Genomic DNA, 23,402 nt, shown 5'->3' with positions numbered 1-23,402 from the left:
AAAAAAACAACAACTGTTTATGACCTTCTAAATACAGTTTTTAACGTTATTAGGGCCTTCTAGACATGAAATATATATAAATATATAATAAATAAATGCGTTAAATAAATATATAATATATCATCACTTTTGCACTCCTATTACCCAGTATATTAGAAGTAATAAGAGAAAATAGGAAATAATATACTCATACGGCTTAGCATGAGGAAAGTTTCTTGTTCTGAAGAAGTTATGATTTCTTTATTTATATATATTTTACTCCTAAAACGTGCTGTTTTTTTTGTTGTTGTTTGTTTGAAGGTTTTGTTTGAACTTGCAAAGATGATCTGAATGGTCCAAGGATGGCAGGGGACATCTCTGCCGTGTCATGCTGCACTCAGGAGGTATTCCGGCTCAGAATGTTTTGAGCAGATGTTTTTTTATATATATATATATATATATATATATATATATATATATATATATATATATATATATATATAAACAAGTCTTGTTGACTCTGGACGAACAACAGTCACGGTAACAACACGAAAATGACAGCATGTGTAATGGTTAAATAAACATACAGGGCAACTACTGCGACCATGGGGAATAATAAGTCTGGCGTGTCAAATAAACAAACACTGATGGCTGGACTTTTTTTCTCTCTCGTTTATTCTTCAGTAAAGGCCACAACATTTGGCATCAGCATTTTGGAAAAATATGTGAATGAAATGCAGCTGATGCAATTATGCAGAATGCCTCCAGAATGTGAGCTTTCATCGTTCTGTGTGTAATATCAAAAATAGTAAGTAAATGTGTTCATATTCTATATTGTTGCTGCATGTTTACAATGTGCAAGGTCATGTACAGCAGCAGGCTTATTGCATATGGATCCCATATGAATAAAAAGAAATGGTGGGGAAAAAAAAGGTTGTATTGTGAACGTGTGCTGCATATTGTGAGATCTATGAAAAGTTTGTTTCTTTACCCCCCATACATTTTAACATAAAAATGTGAAGTGCTTCATTCTGGACAGCAGTGGCTCAGGAGGGAGAGCAGGTCGTCCACACCAGAACGTTGTTGATTCGATGCCCGCTTCCGCCGTCCCGGTCGCTGCAGAGCTCACGACTGCAGCTAAATAGTTGCATTTTGCGACTAAAATTTGAGACATTGCAAGTGCGTTTTTCACCTACTCACGCAAGTGCGACCAAGTAAAGGTATGCGTCCCGTATTGACAGCTTAGTAGCACAGGCCAGGCCCATCTGTGCCAGCGTGTGTGATAGCTCACCTTTCCATCTCATTGGCGTTCCACTTTTCTGCCATCTTTGTTTACACATTTTGTTTGGAGCCAGCTAGCTACTTTTCTGCCTAGCATCTGGTCTTCGGACTCCAAACGTCATTTTTTTTTTTTTTTTTTTACCATGGGGACATTCTGTCTTTAAAACAAACAAGCAATGCCGTTCATTTGGAGCACATTTTTGCCCCACAGGGAAGCTGCAAGTGGCTATTACGTTAATGGGGTACGTGCTGTCACTTAACAACCCTACTCTTTTGCTGTCATAATAATATTGTGTCTTCCAAACACTAGTTGTGTGTCTAAGTTGTTTAATATAAACACGTAGTGTGTCCAGCTTTAAGACAGTGATGCTATCACAGGGGTCTCCAACAGGTAGCCCGTGAGCTAGCCAGCTGATGTTGAGTAGCTCACCAAAGACGATTTGCTTGAACCCTGAATTTATACTTTATATTGTCCCGGGGCCCCTGTTTTGAATACAACTATTGTATGTTTGAACTCACCATATGATTATAAAGATTAAACTGTTAAGTGTGTGTTTCTCAATAATACAGTCAAAGTAAGAAGAAATGTGAACATTTACTTTGCAAGTTGATTTCAGTGTGCACCCCTATATTTTCTGCTTGCGCTCCTAAAATGGGGCCACTGTGCTGCTGGTATAAAAAAAAAAAAAAAAAAAGTTATTCTGGAACCCTGCACTGTTGTTGTGTCCGTGGACAAGACACTTCGCCCACCTTGCCTCCGGTGTTGCCCATACTGGTGTATGAATGTGAATGAATATTTGGTGGTGATAGGAGAGACTGATGATTTGGCAGCCATGTTCCTGTCAGGCTACCCCAGGGCAGCTGTGGTTACAGATGTACATTACTAATTATGTAGATTGCAAGTTTACCAGTGTGTGACTGAAATTGTATTGTAGCAAATGCCGCAGTCAGCTATGTAAACAAATATGATTCAATAGACCAAATGTTGTAATGAGAAATACATAAGACTATAAACTGACTTGTTGCTTGTTAGGACTTGTCAGTCATACAAATGGTTTTAAGCAGTGATTCCAGTGACAATGTATTGATAGTGATCGTAAAGAAAAGCATCAGTGAGATGTCTTTTTCCTGCTTTTCCTTCCTTTTGATCCTCCTTTGCAGCTTCATGGACTTAAAAACTGGATTGAAGACAAAAAAACACCATATTTGGTCATTAGGCTCTTTGGGAAGCATGCATTTAATATGATGGAAGCTTAATAATAAAAACGTACCCGTCCACTTAATCCCACTCCATGACTGTGGCGTTCTCTTCCCCCTCACTGTCTTGTGCCTCTGGCTCAGGGTTCGACGGGATCTGGAACTCGTTGCAGCGCACTGCTTCTGGTTCTTGGGGGATGTTGTTTTGGAGCGACTGCTCAGCTTCAGCGTCCTCCAGAATGCCGATGTCTTCCTCGGCATCCATCCATACGTCCTGCTCGTTTCCCTCCTCTGCTTCTTTGACAGGGGCCTCTGATATTTGGCGGTGTGTGGATGTTTCTTCTGCCGGTTGTGTGGTTTCTGTTGGTTTGATGGCAGAAACCATCTGGACTGGAGGATATTTGGTCTCTGTTGAATCAGGCTCTGAGATTTCTTTCATGTGAACACCAACTTCAGGTAGCTTTGTCTGTCCATGGCACTGGACTGGCTCTGGTTCCTGTTGCAGAACATGTCCCCCTGTCTGTCTCTCGCTCTTTGATGTCTTTTCTTGCAATACAAGCGGAACAGGTTCCTCAAATAGCTCGGCCTGATTCTCCTTAACTTGATCTGTTTGGGCTTGTGGTTTCTGACCAACTTCCTTCTGCTGTTCTGTCTTTTTGTAGCTGTCAACTAGACCTGTTTTGAATATGGCCTCTTCTGGTTCTAGAACATGTTCTTTAAGTATTTCTGTGTCTTTCCCCCTCCCAACTGCATCTGTTAGGGATAACGGCTCATCTCCTTCTTGTTTCTGAACGTGTTCTTCAGCTAGGTCTGCCTGTATGTGGCTCTCCATTGGATGTGTTTGGGATGTGGATTCTTCTACTTCTGGATCCTGTACAAGTCCCTGCGGTAGCACTGTAGGTTTTTTGCTGTCAACTGTGTCTGTTTTGGATAAGCATTCCTCAATTTTTGGTTCCTGAACATGTTCCTCCTTTACCTCTGCCAGTTTCTCGCTCATGACTGGTTCTGTTCGGCATAAGGACTCTTCCAGTTCTTCGACATGTTCTTTAGGTAGTTCTGTTTGTTTCTGGCTCGCAAATGGACTTTCTTCGGATATGGACTCATCTGTTTGTGGTGCCTTAACATGTCCCTCTGTTAGCACTTTTGTTTTTTGGCTCTCAAATGGATCTGTAGTACATAGAATCTTTTCTGCTTCTGGTTCCTGAACATGTTCTTTGGTTAGCTCTGTCTGTTTCTGGTTCTGAACTGTGTCATTTTGGGATAATGGCTTTTCAGTTTGTTTTGCTTGAACAGGCGCTTCAATTTGTTGTACTGCCTTTTCATGAATGTTGGCTGTATCTGTTTGCAACATGGAGTCTTCTGCTTCTGCTACCTGCACATGTTCATCAAGTAGCACTGTCTGTTCCTGGCTGTCTACTGAATCTTTTGCAGATGAAGACTCTTTAGTTTCTGGGGCCTGGACCGCTACCTCGGGTTTCTCTGCCTGTTCATAATTATTCCCATAATCTATTCGTGATACGGCCTCTCCTGTTTCTGGTACGTGAACATGTTCAGTTAGTGCAGTCTGTTTGTAGCTTGGTGACAAGGACTTATCCAGTTCTTGGGCCTGAACAGCTTCCTCAGTTAGCTCTGTCTTTTTGGGGTATATTTGGGCTAAATGTTCCTCTATGTTTGTTCCCAGAGCGTCTTCCTTGGGTAGTTCTGTCTGTTTGTGGCACTCATTTGTTTGCTCTCCAGTTCCTGGCGCCTGTTTTTGTTCAGGACTAACTCCTGTATCTACTTGGGGCACTTCTGTTGCTGGGACCTGAACAACTTCCATGGTTACTTCTTTTTGGTTATCAACTGGATCTAGTTGGGATAGGGTTTCTTCCACTACTGATCCCTGAACACTTTGATCAGTTACTTCTCTATCTTTTTCAATTTTAACTGTGTCTATTTGGGATGAGGGCTCTTCTACTACTGTGGCCAGAAGAACATCCTCTGTTTTTTTGTTTTGTTTTTGACTATCAAATTGATCTATCTGGGTTAAGGGTTTTTTCTCTACTGGGTGTTGAGCAATGTCCGCAGTTTTGTCTTTCGTTTGTTGGTTATCAACTTGGTCTGTTTGGGATAAAGGTTCCTCTTCTACTGGGACTTGAACCACTTTGTGAGTTAAATTTGTCTCAATTTGGCTATCAACCGTATCTATCTGGGATAAGGGTTCTTCTTCTACTGGTGCACGTTCTTCAGTCATTTCGAACTCTTCATGACTATCCACTAGATCCATGTGCTCTTCCACTACCGGTCTTTGAGAAACTTCTTTTGTAGGCTCTGTGTCGTTTTGGCTATCAGCTGAGTATATTTGAGACATATGTTCCTCAGTTTGCGTTGTTGTTTCATCTGTTTCCTCATCCTCAGACACAACTAGTCGTTGTTCTTCCTTTGTCCCTACTGTAGTTGGTATGGAAGTTAGTGCGTTTTCCTGCTCAGGCAAAGAAAGATATGTGGGTACTGCAGGATCACTGAGTGATAGCGTTTGGCTTTGGAATGTTTCTGCTGCCGTGGTGTCCATATCATCCTCATTTGCAGGCAGCTCTGCCGATGGGAACGTTGCGCCCTCTGTCACTTCAGTTTTTTCCAGGTCATCCCTGTTTTTTTTCTCTTGATGCACAGACACATGTGAACTTTGTGGGATATACTCTTGAGACGCTTCTGCCAAATTCTCACTTTGGCCAGCATGCTCCCAGTCTGGTACTTCTTTGAAAACCTCTTCCCCCAACTTGTCAATTACAGATTCTTGTAATGTCTCAGGTTGTGTCCTCTTCACATGTTCAACAACCTCTTGAAGGATCACCACATTTTCCTCATTAGATACTTTCTCAACTTCCAAAAATGCTGAAACATTTTCAACATTCTCAACACTTCTGTGACACACATTGATGACTTCTTTGTCTTCTTTTACCCCGACCTCCAGCGTTGAATTGTGTATCCTCTCGGCTGATGTGACGTCAACATTGACAACTTGTACCTGAATTCTGTGATTGTCCTTGATCAGTGTCACTGGCACATGCATCATCATCACCTCATTCTCCACCTGTGCTGTCTCTGGCATGTTGTTTTTCATTAGCTGGGTTTCAGGCACAGCTGTTTCATCTGACTCGTTTACCGATGAGCTTGTGAGGGGTTCTTGTTCAACTGATGGTTTTTCAACTAAAGCAGTGATTGAAGCAGAGACCTCTTTAAGGTGACATCTTGTTACTTGCATAACCAAAGCGTGCACATCTGCAGCAGTCCTCCCCTCTGCCTGTATAAAATCACGTTTTTCTTCCTCAATTCTAGTTCCCATATCATTTAGGTGCACCTCAAGATCTCCACAAAATGCTGGAATATCTTTGTAAATAACCTGTTCAGATATCTGAGCAGAACTTGTTTCTCTATTGTTTAAACATACACGTTCAGCTGCAAATGTGTCTAACTCCTCTGTGATATCTGGTGTGTGGAATTCTTCCTTCTCCTCCAGGACATCTTGTGGGAAGTTCTCAGTGTTAGTTTCTGGTTTTTGAGCCTCCACTTCACCAAAAGTCCGATTCAGTTGGGGTTTGAGTTGCTCTCTCTTGGAAGCCTTTTCATTCTCTGTCTCTGTTCTTTGAATTTCTTCTACCAAAGTTTCCTTTTCAGGTTTTTCCTCAGTGGTTGCTATAAATTCTTGTCCAGACAAAGCCTTCTCCTCCTGTTCCACTCTTTCTGTCTCAACTGCAGTGTCTTCTTCGTCATGTGATACATCTTGCTCTTGAATGGGATTGCTTTTTGCATCTTTAACTTGCGGTTCTTCTGTTTCAGCATTGAAGTTCATTGTTGTTGTCTTCCCTGCCAGAATACCTTCTGCCATATCATCTCTTTGCACTGATTGGACGTAATTGTCCTTTGATTCCGGAGCAGTTCTGGTCTCTGGCTCTGAACTGTTTTCGGGTCGAGGCTCAAGTTCCTTTTTGAGTTCAGCTATAGTAGGTTCCTCGGCAAGAACATCATCTGTTATTTCTTCTGATTTAAGCACTTCGACTTCCTCTGATTGTAAGACTTCAACTTGTACTGCTTCTGGAGTAAAGTCAGTTTGAAATCTATCCACTGCTTCCTGGTCTTGGTCCTCTGGTTCAACATTATTTTCTGTCCCTGGCACAGTCCCCTCAACTGAAAGAATTTTCTCTTTAGTAATGCTTTCTGATGGTTCTTCTTCCACTTCTGCGACAGCTTGCCCATGCGTAACTTCAGTTTTGGCTACAACCTCTTCTTTCTGTTCTTCACTATCTGGTTCAACGTTGACAGTCGCCTCCTCCTCCTCTTTGGGTTCTTTCATCATTGTTTGTTCTGCAAAATTGGCTTCTTCAGATTTAAGTAATGTGAAATCGATTTCATCAGAGTCTGTCTGTGTTGATAGTACTTCAGATGCTATATCTTTCACGTTGTCCATTTTGGATGCATGCTCTTCTTCTAGAGGACCCTTCTCCTCTTTTAGTTCTTCTGCCATCCTCTTCTCTGGATGAGTGTCCTCTGATACTTGTTTGTCTTCAATGAAAGGTACATTAGCTTCATCTGTGTCTTCTACAGCTTCACATACTTCCTGCTCTTGAATAAGTTGAATTGTGGCTGCAGCCAACACATTCTTGTTTTCCTTTATTAGCTCCACACTGAACTCAGTCAGATGCAAAGTTCTGTGTTGGACTTCACTTTTCACAGTTTCTTCTACTACCCTACCTTCTGATATTTGTTCTGCGTTAACTGATTGGACATCATCTTCATTCACTTCTGCTTCTGCCACTTCTACCTCTTTCACAAGTTCAGTCTGGGATTCATTCGCTGCCTGATAGTTTTCTTCTGGCTCAGTTTTAGTTTCAGACATTGATACAGTCTCTTGTTTGGGTTCTTCTGTCAGATGTTCTTCTGCAAGAATGTCTTCTGATACTACCTTGTGGTCAATGGCTTGGACATCAACTTCAACTGATTCAAATTGTATTTCGTCTTCTGCGTCTAATACCCATTTTTCCCGGATACGTTCAAATTCAGGTGCATCTGTTGCTTTAGTATCTTTGCCTTGTACCGCAACGTTGTCTTCAGCTAGCGGCACTGTGTCCTCGTTGTGGTTTTCGCTTGTGGTTATTTCAAAAAATATTGCTTTTAATTCTTGCGATTGAATTGCTTGGACATTTGTGTCATCTGGTTCTATCTCTGTTGCTTCCATATCTTCTGGCAGCTGTATCTCTTGACTAATTTCATTTTTTGATGCATTCACTGCTTCCTGATCTTGGGCCTCTGGTTCAACATTCATTTCTGTCACTGATACAGTCTTCTCGACTGAACCAGTTCCCTCAGTAATGTCATCTGATATTTCTTCTTCCTCTTCCACAACAAGTTGTTCTTGTGTAAGTTCAGTTTTGACTACATCCACATCTCTGTCTTTCACAATTTCATTTTTGGATGCATCCCCTTCCTCCAGTAGCTCCTTCTCCTCTTGTAGTTCTTCCTCCATCTGCCTCTCTGGATGTGTGTCATCTGATACTTCTTTGTCTTCAGTGAAAGGCACATCAGCTTCAATTACTTCCTGTTCTTGAATAAGTTGAGTTGTGGCTGCATCCACCGCATTTTTGTCTTCCTTTATAAGCTCCACACTCAACTCATTCAGATGCAAAGTTCGGGCTTGGACTTCACCTGTTACAGTTTCTTCTGCAAACTTGCCTTCTGATATTTGTTTAGCTTTAACTGATTGGACATAATCTTCATTCACTTCAGCTTCTGCTGCTTCTACCTCTTTCACAAGTTCAGTTTGAGATTCATCTGCTGCCTGAAGGTCTTCTCGCTCAGAATTAGTTTCAGACGTGGATACAGTCTCCTCCTTGGGTTCTTCAGTCAGAAGTTCTTCTGCAAGAATGTCTTCTGATACTGCTTTGTCGTCAATGGCTTTGACATCAACTTCACCTGATTTAAATTTAAATCTGATTCCTCTAATTGCTTGGACATTTGCATCATCTGGTTCCAACTCTGTTGCTTCCACATCTTTTGGCAGCTCTATCTCTTGACTAATTTCATTTTTGAATGCATTCACTGCTTCCTGATCGTGAGCCTCTGGTTCGACATTAATTTCTGTCACTGAAACAGTTTTCTCGACTGAATCTGTTCCTTCTTCAGTCACGCCATCTGATATTTCTTCATCCTCTTCAGCAACAAGTTGTTCTCGTGTAAGTTCAGTTTTGACTACATCCACATCTCTGTCTTTCACAATTTCATTTTTGGATGCATCCCCTTCCTCCAGTAGCTCCTTCTCCTCTTGTAGTTCTTCTTCCATCTGCTTCTCTGGATGTGTGTCATCTGATACTTCTTTGTCTTCAATGAAAGGTACATCAGCTTCAATTACTTCCTGTTCTTGAATAAGTTGAGTTGTGGCTGCATCCACCGCATTTTTGTCTTCCTTTATAAGCTCCACACTCAACTCATTCAGATGCAAAGTTCGGGTTTGGACTTCACCTGTTACAGTTTCTACTGCAAACTTGCCTTCTGATATTTGTTCAGCTTTAACTGATTGGACATAATCTTCATTCACTTCAGCTTCTGCTGCTTCTACCTCTTTCACAAGTTCAGTTTGAGATTCATCTGCTGCCTGAAGGTCTTCTCGCTCAGAATTAGTTTCAGACGTGGATACAGTCTCCTCCTTGGGTTCTTCAGTCAGAAGTTCTTCTGCAAGAATGTCTTCTGATACTGCTTTGTCGTCAATGGCTTTGACATCAACTTCACCTGATTTAAATCTGATTCCTCTAATTGCTTGGACATTTGCATCATCTGGTTCTAACTCTGTTGCTTCCACATCTTTTGGCAGCTCTATCTCTTGACTAATTTCATTTTTGAATGCATTCACTGCTTCCTGATCGTGAGCCTCTGGTTCGACATTAATTTCTGTCACTGAAACAGTTTTCTCGACTGAATCTGTTCCCTCTTCAGTAACGCCATCTGATATTTCTTCATCCTCTTCAGCAACAAGTTGTTCTCGTGTAAGTTCACTTTGGACTACAAACACTATTTTCTGGTCTTTACTTTCAGGTTCAACATTGACAGTTGGAGGCACCTCCTCCTCTTTGGGTTCCTTCATCTTTGTTTCTTCAGCAAAGATGGCTTCTTCAAATTTAAGTAATTGGTCATTGATTTTATCTGATTCTCTCTGTGTTGATAGTGCTTCAGCATCTGTGTCTTTCACAATTTCCTTTTTAGATGCGTGCCCTTCCCCCAGAGGCCCATTCTCCTCTTGTAGTTCTTTTGCCATTGCCTTCTCTTGATGAGTGCCGTCTGCTACATCTTTGTCTTCAATAAAATGTGCATCAGCTTCATCTGTGTCTTCTACGGCTTCAATTATTTCCTCTCCTTGAATAAGTTCAGTTGTAGCTGCATCCACCGTATTTTTGTGCTCCTTTATAAGCTCCACACTGAACTCAGTCATATGCAAAGTTCTATTTTGGACTTTCACAGTTTCTTCTGCAAACATACCTTCTGATATTTGTTCAGCGTTAACTGATTGGACATCATCGTTATTCACCTCAACTTCTGCTACTTCTACCTCTTTCACAAGTTCAGTTTGGGATTCATTCGCTGCCTGATGGTCTTCTGGCTCAGCTTTAGTTTCAGACATGGATACAGTCTCCTCTTTGGGTTCTTCAGTCAGATGTTCTTCTGCAAGAATGTCTTCTGATACTACTTTGTGGTCAATGGCTTGGACATCAACTTCACCTGATTTAAATTGTGCTTCCTGTGCTGCTTCTAATATCCGTTTTTCACAGATAAGTTCAAATTCAGGTGCATCTGTTGCTGTCGTGTCTTTGTCTTCTACCTCAGCGTTGACTTCAGCTAGTGGCACGGTGTCCTCGTTGAGGTTTTCACCTGCGGTTTCTTCAAAAAATATTGTTTTTGATGCTTGCTCTGATTTAATTGCTTGGACATTTGCATTATCTGGTTCTGACACTGTTGCTTCCACATCTTCTGGCAGCTCAATCCTTTGATTAATTTCATTTTTGGATGCATTCACTGCTTTCTCATCTTGGCCCTCTGGTTTTGCATTCATTTCATCAACTTCACGTGATTCAAATTGTGTTTCCTGTTCTTCTTCAAATACATTTTGTTCCTGAATAAGTTCAATTTCAGGTGCTTTGATGTCTTTGTCTTCTAGCCCAATGTTGTCTTCAGTTAACGGCACGGTGTCCAAATTGAGGTCTTCTCTGTCTGTTTCTTCTGAAAGAGTTGTTTTTGATTCATCTTGTGATTTAATTGCCAGGACGTTTTCATCATCTGATTCCACCTCTGTTGCTTCCACATCTTCTGGTGGCGCTGTCAGTTGACAGTTTTCATTTTTGGATGCATTCACTTCTTCCTGGTCTTGGTTGTCAGATTCAGCATTCATTTTTGTCACTTGTACAGTCTTCTCAACTGAAAGAGTTCCCTCTTCAGTGATGTCATCTGATATTTCCTCTTTCTCTGCATCTTCATTGTTTTCTAACGCAGCACAGACTTCAGGCATAGGCTTTGTTGTCTCTTTGAGGTCACTTGCAACTGGAATTAGTTCATCGTCAACTAGTTGAACACCACACGTCTCTGAGCTTCCACTATCAGAAGCAGAATCCATGACAGGTAAAAGTTCTGTTGGTGGCTTTGGTTCCTCTGTTGCTTCCTGAAGGTCTTCTGATGTTGCTTTGACTTCAAGTAGCTGAGTAACATCTAGTAGAGTGTCTTGTTCTGCATCTGGTTCATTTAGTTTGCAACTAGGAGATGTTTTCTGTTCTGGTTTTTCACCTGACTGGACACTCATTTCAGGCAAATCTTTTGTGTCTCCTTCGAGATCTGCCAATCTTTGCAGCTCCTCGTCCAACAAAGGAGGATGATCCTCATCTTGCAATTGATCAGTACTCTCCAGCAAAGATTGCGCATCCTGGTCAACTGCTTCATATTTGCTTTCAGCTTCTGGAGTCACCGCTATGGAGACTTCTGTTTTATTTCCAACGATGACAACATTATCTGTGGTCATTTCTTGACTTTCAGACAACAGATCTGAAGATGTGTTGGCATCACTCAGGCAGGCTTCATAATCATGGACCTCATTATAACCGTCCACTTGGTTTAGAATGATTGCCTCTTTCATTTCATCTACTATCATTTTTGTGGTGTCCAGCTCCTCTTTTGGAATCTGAGTTGTAGTTTCTGTGGAGCAGGCTTCTATGACTTCAGATATGCGCGTCATTGCTGCTGTTTCATCCATTTCATTGGCAATTACAGCATCACAATCGTCAACTTCCAAGGTTTTGGTCTCCTCTTGGACAAACGTTTCAAGTATTTGATCAGAGGCAGAACTAATCAATGGAACTACCGCTGGTGTTGCGGAGATGGTTTCAACCACGTGCTTCAGAAGTCCTTCTGTTTCCTTGACTTGGCATGCAGCAGGGACCGGTGTCTTGTTGCCTGATGTATTTGAAGACTCCAACACCTGGGAGAGTGTGGACATCATCTCACTTTCATCGGCAAGGGTAGTAGCATCTGTAGGCTGCGGTGCGGTAATGGCCTCAGATGTCAGCTCTTCTGCTGTGGTGTTTTCTCTGGGAAGGTCATGGGTGGCTGTCGCAGCAGTGGCCGTGGTCTCTGTCATCTCGCTTTCCTCTGGAATATCACAGAGTTCTTTGCTGATAAACATTGTAAGGTCGGCAGGGACTTCATTTGTTCGTGCCACATTTTCTGAAATGTGTTGGACTTTGGCATCTACAGTCTGCAGGTTATCCAAAGGTTGACCTGGTTCTGTGTGCATGTTTTGGTTGGGTTCACTGGGTATTTGACTCTCAACATCTGTCTCTTTTGCTTTAACATCCGTCTCAACTGTGTCAAATTCAGAAAACAGAACAACAGCAAGAGCCTCCGATTCTACATCACCAAGAATTAGGTCCTGATTGGCTTCAAGGGGAGATGCTCCCTGGACTTCCTTTGTGACAGACTTTCTCTTTTTGTGGCCTGGGAACATCTTTGCTGAAAAAAATAAGTTTTCTTGAGTGCCGTCACTGACATTTCCCTCCTCACACTTGGGTTTCCTTTTTGGGCTTAGGAGTCTTTTAAAGGCATTCCATGGAGACTCATCATCACACTCCGTGGGGCTTCCGGCTCGTTTGGGGGCAGGGGCTGGAATCTCACTAGTGTTGTTACTGATTTCTGTTACTTCCACACCATTTCTTAATTTATCAATGTGATCACTTGTAGGTGTTTCTTCATCGGAGTCTGACAGTCTGTGACTTCTCCTCCTAGAGCCACAAAGAATAGCATCCCAGGAAACAACGGAATCTTTGCGCTTTTTGCTCTCTTCCACACTGTGTAGTATCTCCTCCTCCTTTAGGATCAAGGTTTTTGTGTCTTTGTTGTTCAAGAGAGATCGGTTCAAACGATTCTTTGGAGATAACAGTTTCTTAAATGTGGCCCATGCACTCTCTTCCTCCTCCTCTGTCACCTCTGCAGGACTTTCATTTTTAGGATTCATGGGCAAATCCATTAATGACGAAAGCTGGTCCAACTCACCGTGTGGTCGTGCTTTACAGTCTCCATCATCATTTGGTTTTTCATCTTTTTGTTTTCCGGAGAGTTTCATCAAACTAGAGCCAAACAGGAGTTTCTTCAGAGGACTGGCTAGAACATTCTCTGTCTCTTGAGACATTTCAGGTTCACCGACCAAAATGGTTGATGGAATTTCTTCCTGGTTGTCTTTTGCAGCATCAGTGCATGGGCTCTCATGTGCTTCAGTGTCATCTTGTCGGTCTGGTGCAGTTTCTTCTGCTTCCTGTTGAACCAGCTCTCTGATAGTGATCTCGTCTTCCTCTGACAAACTCTTTTTCCGCATTCCGGAAAAGAATCCTGTAGTGAAATACCTTTTAATTGGAGACATGGGCATGTTCTCTTTGGTGGTAGATGCCGGAGGGTGTTCAGACGTGGTCTCTAAGTGTGTCCATTCATGTTCAACGTCAGGTTTGTCTGCTTCTTTGGTCTCCATGTCTTCTAGTACTTCCCCTGTTGGTCTCGGTGTCGGACACGGTGAATCACTTTCCTGTGTTGGAGTTTGCTCGGTTCTGCCGCTGTCAGAAGCGTCCTCGACCTCAGGTTTCTCAGTGTCGGCCTCAGGGACATCTCTTAACTCGGCTCGGTCACTCGAGCTTTGCTTCTTTGTGAACATCAAACCAAATTTACTGAAGAAGTTCTTAAAGGTCTCACCGATGCCGTCATGCTTTTCTTCCATTTCACTGTCTTTTTGGTCAGCCTTTGTGCTTGATTCAGGCACTGTTATATTTCCTAACAGCATCTCCACCTCTTTAGGAGGCTTTTGTGAAACCTCCTCCACTTGAGAAAGAATGGCTGACGCTGAGAAGAGAGTTGCATTTCATCACACAATGATTTATTGGTTGGGAATCAAGTTAGTGCGTTACCACGAGTAGACAGCTCTAGTACCTTGTGGAGTGATGCTATCCGCATAAAGGCTGTCCGCTTCCATTAAAGGCCCGCCTGGATTTCCGCTGAGCTGCGCATCGTTTTTGAGAAGCTGCAACGAAAATCCAAAATGCGAATGAAGAAATGAGAATAGGAAAACACACCCTGTTGGTACCGAAATCAAATCTTTTTGCTGAACTGTAAAACATGCAACTGTGGATTTTAAAGCTTATTTTATGACAAAGATGTTTTTACATGCAACAAGTTTGTGATGTTATCCAAGCAGGGCTCATATTATGAGCATAAATGCTGCACGCTTTATTTACCCAAACTGCAAAGAGAACAGGGCGTTAATAGGAAGCAGGTGGTAGTTGAATATTGAAAATATTGCAATATACAATACAAACTTACCTTGATGTTTTGGAGTGCGTGAGAAAGTGGAAAAAGTACCAATAAGCAAAAAGCAACCGGTTTGCTTACCGGCCTGGGATAGGAGTGGACGACGCAGTGATCTACCTGCTGCACAGATCACTGCTACACCTGGAGGACAGCGGGAGCGCTGTGAGGGTCGTATTTTTTGACTTCTCCAGTGCCTTTAACACCATCCAGCCGTCACTACTCAGAGTGAAGATTGAGAGTGTGGGAGTAGACCAACAACTGACTGCTTGGTTTATAGACTACCTCACCAACAGACCACAGTATGTGAGGCTCCGTCACTGTGTGTCTGACATGGTACTCTGCAGCACAGGTGCCCCTCAGGGTACGGTGCTCTCACCTTTCCTCTTCACCCTCTACACCTCTGACTTCACACCCAACTCCACACAGTGTCACATCCAGAAGTTCTCCGACGACACAGCCATTGTGGGTTGTGTTTCAGAGGGGAATGATCTGGAATACAGGACGGTCATCAGGGACTTTGTCAGCTGGAGTGAGCTTAACCAGCTACAACTCAACACCAGCAAGACAAAGGAGATGATCATTAACTTCCAGAGGAAAACATCTCACTTCACACCAGTGAACATCCAGGGAGCGGACATAGAGTTGGTAGACAGCTACAAATTCCTGGGTGTTCACCTTAACAACAAACTGGACTGGTCCGTCAACACCCACGCCCTCTACAAGAAGGGCCAGAGTCGCCTCCACCTGCTGAGGAGACTGAGGTCCTTTGGTGTGTGCAGGACTCTTTTACGGACCTTTTATGACTCTGTGGTGGCCTCAGCCATCTTCTATGCTGTGGTCTGCTGGAGAGGGGGCAGCACAGACAGGGACAGGAGCAGGATCAATAGACTGATCAGGAGAGCGAGCTCTGTCCTGGACGGTCCTCTGGACTCCGTGGAGGAAGTGGGGGAGAGAAGGATGTTGGCTAAGCTGACATCCATCATGGACAACACCTCTCACCCGCTACATGATACTGTGGGTTCCCTTAGCAGCTCCTTCAGCAGCAGACTGTTACACCCACGATATAAGAAGGAGAGGTTCCACAGGTCCTTCATACCGACCGCTGTCAGGCTCTACAACACCTGAACCATTTTGTATTCACTATGTCACTATGCATTCTTTACTTGTGTATCTTGCTTGCTGCTGTAATCTTTGATTTCCCTGCTGTGGGATTAATAAAGTACTACTACTACTACTACTAATACTTTGACCACACGGTCATGTATTAATTAGCATGGAAAAAATGATTAGCTCACCCTTGTTTTTTCAGTTTTTTGTTCATTTTAGTGTAGTAGAACTAAAGTATAACTAGTATAACTAAAGGTCCATTTGTTTTGACCAGGGGTGTCCAAAGTTTTTTCAGTGAGGGCCACATACTGAGAAATGAAAGTATGTTGGATGGACTGACTCCATGTCCTTCCCATCCCGCTCAAGCTTGACCAAGTCGGCCTTAAACATGGCACCCACCTCGTGGTGGTGTAGCAAACAGACACAAGGTGTGTTCAGGGACATTGGGTCATTACACAATTTTTTTTTTTTTTTGGCAAAGATCCCCGCAACTCACTGAAAACTGCAGTGGATCGCGACCCACCCCTGCTTCAGACTAAGATTTTTTTCTCTCAGTATTTTCACTTTATTCTTGTCAAATTGTCAGTAATTTAAAATTTTGCAACCTAATCTTCCAAAAATGTTTTTCTTAACATTATTATTTGTATTATTATTATTATTTTATTTTCGTAATTATGGATTTATTCTTGTAACATAACTTTTTTTTTTTGCAACCAAATTTCCCCTCAAAAATGTCCACTATAGTATTTTTCAAAAACAAAATAAAAAAAACAAAAAAAACCAAAAAGCAAAACATCTTTCTTGAATATTTGTACTTGATGCTACTAAAATGATGTTATTTTGCCTCATAATATTACATTATTCTCAGAATTACAACTTTTTCCTGTGAGATAAACATTTTTTTCTCTTAATATTTTGACTTTATTCTTGTAAAATTACTGCTGAATTTTCAGTTTATTCTGATGTCGTAATTTGATTTGATTTTATTTTCTATTATGTTTTTAGAATGTGCTGCGGGCCAATGCAAAAACAGCCACAAATGGTGGGCCACAAATGGCCTCCCAGGCCGCGCTTCGGACACCCCTAATTTGAACAACTACAATGATGCCAATAAGAGTTACATTTTTAGGCAGTACAATGCTACAGCTGTTCCTTTTAAGAACTTAAGTGATTTTGGTTATTATTAAGAAAAGCATGGGCATCGGTGGATATCAGTTCTTTAAGATTCAAGAGTTTTATTGTCATATGCATCGTAAAACAGGCACTTATACTATGCAATGAAATTCTTATTAATTCAGCTCCCATGAGCAATATTTGTTGTCATTGTTATATTTGTCCAAACAAATGTACCTTTAGTTGTACCAGGCATTAAAATGAACATGAAACTGGAGAAACAGGGTGATCTAATAATTTTTTCCATGACTGTATATTATTACACAACACAGCAACAGAACCAATGGTGTACTAGCGGTAAGGAGCCAACCCGCCGTCAGTTTCACACCAGCAGCTGTGTAGAGTAGCCCAACTGACATTTCAAAGCACATGCAGAGGTAGCTCATGCTGATAGATGCTGACCACTCAGCATCAGATATACAAGTCTTGTGTTGTTGATTAAAAAAATAATAATCATCAAAATTGATTTTGGGTTAGTTATTTGATATGTTTCACTTTCATCACCGTTTGGAGGTATTAATCATGAAAATGGGGGCTCCGCTGTGCAACTTCAGGGAAATACACAAACATGGAGTAACCGAGCCAACAAGAAAAGCCTTCTGATCCTTGGAAGAGTAGGAATAGTACAGTAACGAAAGCAGCCAATCAGCAAATCAGCATAAAGTAACAAGGAAAAAGCACATTCTATTGAACTGATGTGGTCAAAGTGGTGCTCAAAGTGACAAAGAGACATTGTTGTCATCATTTTATCGCCTCAAGCATTTGTGAAAATGTTCATGCGCAACAAGACGCTTCATATTGGCAACAAACACTGATTTTATATTTCATTGTGTTGTGTTGCAAGACTTTCTTATCGGTCTCATTGGCAGAATTCCGTGTTATAGTGGGGATATGGTGCTCGTGTAAACTTCATTTAGGAATGTCCCGATCAAATCTTCAGGCTCGGGATCGGCTGCCGAGGCGCTGTATTTTTACATTCGAATAATGTCGGCTTCCTCCACGAAATCGGGCCGATCCGGTTGCGGTATAACGTTTGTAACTCTGGTCCACACTCCAGCATGGTAGGTGCGGTAATGCGCCTCGAAGCTGGTTGCCGCTCGACTCCCGCCACCCCAAGAAGAAAAAAATGTAACACCACCATGCAGACATGTCCGCGGTGTACCGTGGTGAAGTTAGTTTCACGTTGGATGTTGGGCCCCGTAGCTACAGCGGTTGTTCCCCCTGACTGTGCCCGGACTACTGTGTCACGGTGCGGGGAGCTCGCACGGGAAGTGCCGCTGTAACCGCTGGTTGTTTATACTATTAGCATTGTATTGTATTGTTTATACTATATACTATATAAAAAAAAGTCAAATATTCTAAATCACACCACAAATTGATCCAAAAATGTGAGAAATGATTAGTCCTACTCAAAGTATTTTAAATGTAATCAAGAAGTAAATTCAGCAATACTTTGGTTGCATTGTTTTTAATGCTTTGCAGAGCTATTTTCATAACCATATTCAATTCCACACATTTCATGTTTGTAACAAAAGCTTATTATCGGATGGTATCGGCAAGACTGTTAAAAAAAAAAAAGATTGGAGCGGAAGCCAAAAGATGTGGATTGGGACATCCCTAAAATGCATTCATGTTATGAATGGCCTTGGCGGAGGTCTGCGCTCCAAAAACAACTAAAAAACAATGATTTTTAATTATTAGTCCTCCCTCGCTATATCGTGGTTCGAATATCGCTCCCTCACTATATCGCAGCTTTTCAAAAAACAGTTAATAAATGATGGCTGTTTCATGGCCTATTATCAAGACGTTAGATCGCATGACCTTTCACACTGCATGGAGACTGGCCACTGAGCCAGCAGAGCCCAGCCGACATGTCACGGCTGAGATGGGTATGCCGTGGTTGAGATGACATGCCATAGCTGAGATCGAGTGGGGAAAAAAAGGTTCTCCTCTCATTTGGCGTGGAAGTGGTAAGTTTTTGATTTCTTTGTTGTTCTTCCCCACTCCGTTTGAAACACTTTCTTGAGTGTAGAATAAGTAAATTGGAGAGGCTAACTCGTTAGCTCGCTAGCTTTGCTGTGCTAGCAGCAGCAGTCTTTTGTCCCTGTGGTGATGCCGTAGCCTGTGCATTGTAATGTAAATAAAGAATAGTAGGAGTGTAAAAGTGACTCTTGGTGTGTTATTTCATGTTACAAGGCTCTAATGTTAAAACCTAATTTAGAAAATCATAAACGGGTTTTCTATGCTATAACTACAAAAATATTCTATTTATTAATATTCAATCTTACTTTATGGAAATTCACTTATCGCGGTCGGGTCTGGAACCAATTAACTGCCATAAAGAAAAGATTGCCGGATTTGCTTGTCATGCTGTGTTAATTTGATTTACTTTATTACGCGGTGGAACCTGGGTTAGCGTACGCCCCCTCTAGCGCGTTATTCGGTTTACAACAAAAATGTTGCCTCTGTTAACGTAAATCTTCCGGTTAATGTACAATATGACGTGTCTCGTCCTGTTATTAATACACTGTGTGAGTCCAACTGTGTTTTCATGTATTTTTATCACAAAACATCCTGTTAGCATCCTATTAGCTTGCTAATACATGGAACCAGGCAGCAGAAGTCAGCTCCATCGCCCATTTAACATGCACAAAACAATTCTAAATGCATATAAATGATGAATGAAAGGGATAAATGAACATTTAAGCTTACTTTTATCTTCATTGGGGACATGATTGTTGCCAAAGACTCGATGTGGCAGCGAGATCAACACGGACACCACCTTCCTGTTTTGCTTTGTTGCATTCAATCATGTTTCTCACTTTCATCAAAATGTTGCCACTTGCAACTTTCCACGGCTCCATTTTGGCTTATTTTGCAGCCGTGATGCAAAGAAAGGCAGACACTTGAAGAAACACGATTGAATTCAAGCAAAACAGGAAGGTGGTGTTTGTGTTGATTGGGGTCTTTGGCAGCAATCACGTCTTCGATGAACGTAAAAGTAAGCTTAAATGTTCTTTTATTCCTTATATTCATCATTTGTATGCATTTAGAGATGTTTTATGCATCAAAAGGTGTTTTGAATTTTACTTACAGTACATTTTTTGAAGCATTGCAACGTAATTTTAGGTGTCTAAATATTGTAACGACTCTAAATTGTCCATAGGTATGAATGTGAGTGTGAATGGTTGTTAGTCTATATGTGCCCTGCCATTGGCTGGACACCAGTCCAGGGTGTACCCCACCTCCTGCCCTAAGTCAGCTGGGATAGGCTCCAGCATACCCATGATCCTAATGAGGATAAGCAACATAGAAGATGGATGGATACATATTGTACATTCAAATGACCGATTCATTTTTTGATCGGTTAAACACCCTAAAGTAGCAGTGTCCAAAGTGCGGCCCGGGGGCCATTTGCAACCAGCAGCACACTCCAAAAATAGAATTTAACAAGAAAACAAAAATAACAACAGCAATAATAGAAAAATAAGCAGTCATTTTACAAAAACAAAGCCAAAATATGCAGAACAAGAAAATCTAACAAAATTTTACAAGAATAAACTCGCAATATTATGAGGAAAAATAACATCATTTTAGTGACACGGAGTTGAAATACTGAAGAAAAAAACCCTTCTCTTTAAAAAGTGTTAATATTACGCGAAACAAAAAATTAAGTTGTAGTTTAATGTGTGTGGAATGTGTGGAATATTTGATTGGGGAAAAAGTAAGGATGTCCCATATTGGCTTTTTATGCCGATAGCCGATATGCCAATATTGTCCAACTCTCAATTTCCCATTCCCATGTGTAACATCTTTTTCTTGAGTAAAATTGTTTTAAAGTAATACTCGGAAATGAGTACAGTTGTTTTGTTGACGACTCCACCCATCTGTGAGTAGATCATTCATGTATGACATATTTTATGTAAGAATACATTTGTGTTTCTTGAAATACGCCTTGATTTATGTTATTTTTGGAAAGATTTAATTTATTTGTAGTTAAAGGAGTATCGTTTAAAATACATGTGCTGATTATAATTTTATATATTATTTCATTTAATTACATTTATATATTATTTAAGTTCACCAATGTTGCAAATAATTCTGCATTGGCTTTCATTGTAGGGAAAAAAACGATACCGATTTCGCCGATATCATATTTTTATGCCAGTATCAGCCCAATAATTATCAGTGTCCGATATTATCCGACATCCTTAGGAAAAATTTATGTTATGGCAATAAAGTCAAATATTTTTGGGGAACAGTCATAATGAAGAAAAGAATGTTTACAGGAAGAAAGATGAAGTATTTGGAAAAAAAAACAAATGGAAAATAGATTTATTTTTTACAAGAATAAAGTCAAATTATTAAGATAAAAAATACATTTAAATAAAGTCACAATTTTACGAGAATAAACTCATCATATTATGAGGAAAAATAACGCCATTTTAGTGGCATAAAGTTGAAATGTTAAAGAAACAAACAAAACACCAAATAAAGTTGTAATTTTTTGAACATTTGGTTGCACAAAAAGTTATGTTACAAGAATAAAGTCATAATAAAAAGAAGAATATTTACAGGAAGAAAATAGTTGGAAAGCTTTTTTTTTTAAATTGCGTTTTTTTTATTACGAGAAAGATTTTGGAAGAAATTTTGGAAAAAGTTTGGGAAAATTAAAAAAAAAGAAAAGACAAAAAGGGCGGAAAAAGAGCAGAGTGACGTTGATATGTGTTGCCTTACAAAATATCAAAGTGGCAAAGTTGCATTCAATGCAACAACAAAAAAAGTACCTTCTCATTGTGTTGTTGCACATCATCCACTGCAGCAGCATCATCATCCTGGGCGCTCTCCCTCTGTGCTGACTGTGTGTCCCCCATCCTCACGCAGAGGCTAACCCACCCCGGCACCCTTCACCGTCCCAAAGAATCAAAAAAGGACGTTTTCCGCTTGAAAGATTCCTTTAGCGAATCTCCTGGGCGCGCCGAGGACGGGAGTCAAGTGGTGCAGCTTGGATGTGGGCAAGTCTTTTTGGAGAGCGCACGTCCCCCCGCCCTCACTGGCGTGGGGTCACATGCAGCTGATGAGCCCGCGTCACACTCTTCCGTTTCAGCTGTCACCATTTTCTTTTGTGCGTTTGAAAAGGAAATTTGCGCGGTAAGAGCGGAGGGGAAGTGCGCAATTAGCAATGCAAGCGTCCGCTTAATGCCGTTTAACTGTCCCCAGGAGGTCAACACAAGGCATCTTTGATTTTGATTGGCTGCGCTCACAGATGATTTTTATTGCATCTGCAGTTAGTCGGACCATCAGCGAGTTTATTTGCGGTCCAATTCCACCAACACAGCCGAGGTGCTCTCTTCACTTTATTATTACCTCACTAAAGTGCAGCCAAGGAGCCAAAAGAGGATCCATCCATTCCTAACAGTTAGCAGCTCCCTCTGGTGGACGGTTGGGTGCCACCTATTGGACAGAAAAACGTGACCTTCACCGTTCTGTGCTTGTGGCTTGCTTCTGGTCACTTTTTATTTTGATTCGGCGCCATGGTGGTTCTGATTAATAACTGGCAGGAGGAGCGATGGCATCAATTATGTGACACGTCTGCGTTGGGATTGCGCATGAGCTGGCTTTGACTTTTTGAATTGTTTCAGGCACTTCTGTCGCGCTTTGGTTCCGATTAATAACTGGTGGGAGGAGTAATTGCATCAATGACATAACACATCTACATTGGGCTTGTGCGTGATCTGGCGGACAGTTTGACTTTTTGAGTTATTTTCTGTGTTTTGCTGTTGTGCTATAATTCTGATTAATAACTGGCAGGAGGAGCGATCGTATGACTTGCATGACAGGGCCACAGCGCGCTTGTGTGTGCGTGAGCCTGCAATGGCTTTTTTGGTTTTGTAGATTATTTACAGTCTTCCTGTTTCTATTGTGCAAAATAGTGTTTAGAACTGGCGGGAGGAGTGATTGCATCAATTATACGACATGTCCACGTTAGGCCTGTGCTTGTGCATGAGCTGGCTTACTGCCGCCTTTTGAGTTTTTGGCCTATTTCAGGTGTTTCTCTCAGTTAATAACTGGCAGGAGGAGCAATCGCAAGACTTACTTGACATGGCCACGGCGCACTTGTGCGAGCCTGCCGTGGGTTTTTTTTTACTTTATTGATTATTTAGTCTTCCTATTTCTATTGTGCAAGATCGCGGCTATCATGAATAACTGGTGGGAGGAGCGATTGCATGACCTCTGTGACATGCATGCATGTCCTTGGGCGCTGATGGTCTGTTTGTTTATTATGAAAGGAGGTGTTACTTCAGTCTTTTTTCTCCTAACCCGATTGCGTCGTCGGGTCCAGAAAGGACCAACTGCTCCCAAATGGAAATCAACTGACCGGCTGAGCAGCAAAAACACAACTAATGTGATTAAAGTTGCGGTGGTGGTGGCGGGGCAAAGAAAAGCCAACTCATGTTGTGGTAATTCTCAGCGGTGAAACATGTTTTGATATCACTGGTCACATGCGTCAGCCAGACTGTGGCCAATGTGGTCATCACGGCCGGCAGATATGAAATATCAGCAACAGCCTTGTGATTTGACTCATGTGTTGACGTGAAATGCGGACGTCGTGTTGCTGACAAAGGTGAACAAGAAGCGTAGGGTAGAGCGACTTTGTGCAGATCCTCACCAAACTGTATTATCGCTGTCATGATACAACGTGACATTACCGCAAGTGTCCTTCTGTTCGTTTCTGTGGCGCAAGATGGCGGTTGTGGTTAATAACTTTACGGATTATTTGGAGGCGGCGGCTGTCATTCGCAACT

At 41.6% G+C, this 23,402-nt stretch overlaps 2 protein-coding genes across 4 annotated transcripts in view; one reads left to right on the top strand and one right to left on the bottom strand.

Moving 5' to 3' along the window:
* rmnd1 (required for meiotic nuclear division 1 homolog) overlaps positions 1-16,644 on the top strand; it is a 28,304-nt gene extending 11,660 nt beyond the window's left edge. For 2 of the 3 annotated variants that reach the window (XM_054797158.1, XM_054797159.1), the window contains exon 11: positions 301-16,644. In XM_054797158.1, coding sequence (XP_054653133.1) covers positions 301-330 — 30 coding nt within the window. In that variant the 3' untranslated portion in view covers positions 331-16,644. The remainder of the gene's footprint in view (positions 1-300) is intronic. The other variant, XR_008573505.1, reaches the window with a different exon arrangement.
* akap12a (A kinase (PRKA) anchor protein 12a) lies at positions 524-21,548 on the bottom strand. Its single transcript, XM_054797140.1, has 4 exons — positions 21,384-21,548; positions 13,939-14,029; positions 2,532-13,851; positions 524-2,438 (listed from the first exon to the last, which is right to left on the bottom strand). Exons 1-3 carry the CDS (start codon positions 21,468-21,470, stop codon positions 2,540-2,542), a joined length of 11,490 nt encoding a protein of 3,829 aa, XP_054653115.1. The 5' UTR covers positions 21,471-21,548; the 3' UTR covers positions 524-2,438; positions 2,532-2,539.
* Between the last annotated feature and the right edge of the window lie 1,854 nt (positions 21,549-23,402).

The sequence above is a fragment of the Dunckerocampus dactyliophorus genome, chromosome 13, assembly GCF_027744805.1.
Source record: "Dunckerocampus dactyliophorus isolate RoL2022-P2 chromosome 13, RoL_Ddac_1.1, whole genome shotgun sequence".
NCBI classification, from domain to species: domain Eukaryota; kingdom Metazoa; phylum Chordata; class Actinopteri; order Syngnathiformes; family Syngnathidae; genus Dunckerocampus; species Dunckerocampus dactyliophorus.
Note: the sequence above shows the minus strand (reverse complement) of the source record. Positions and strands in the feature narration are given on the sequence as shown.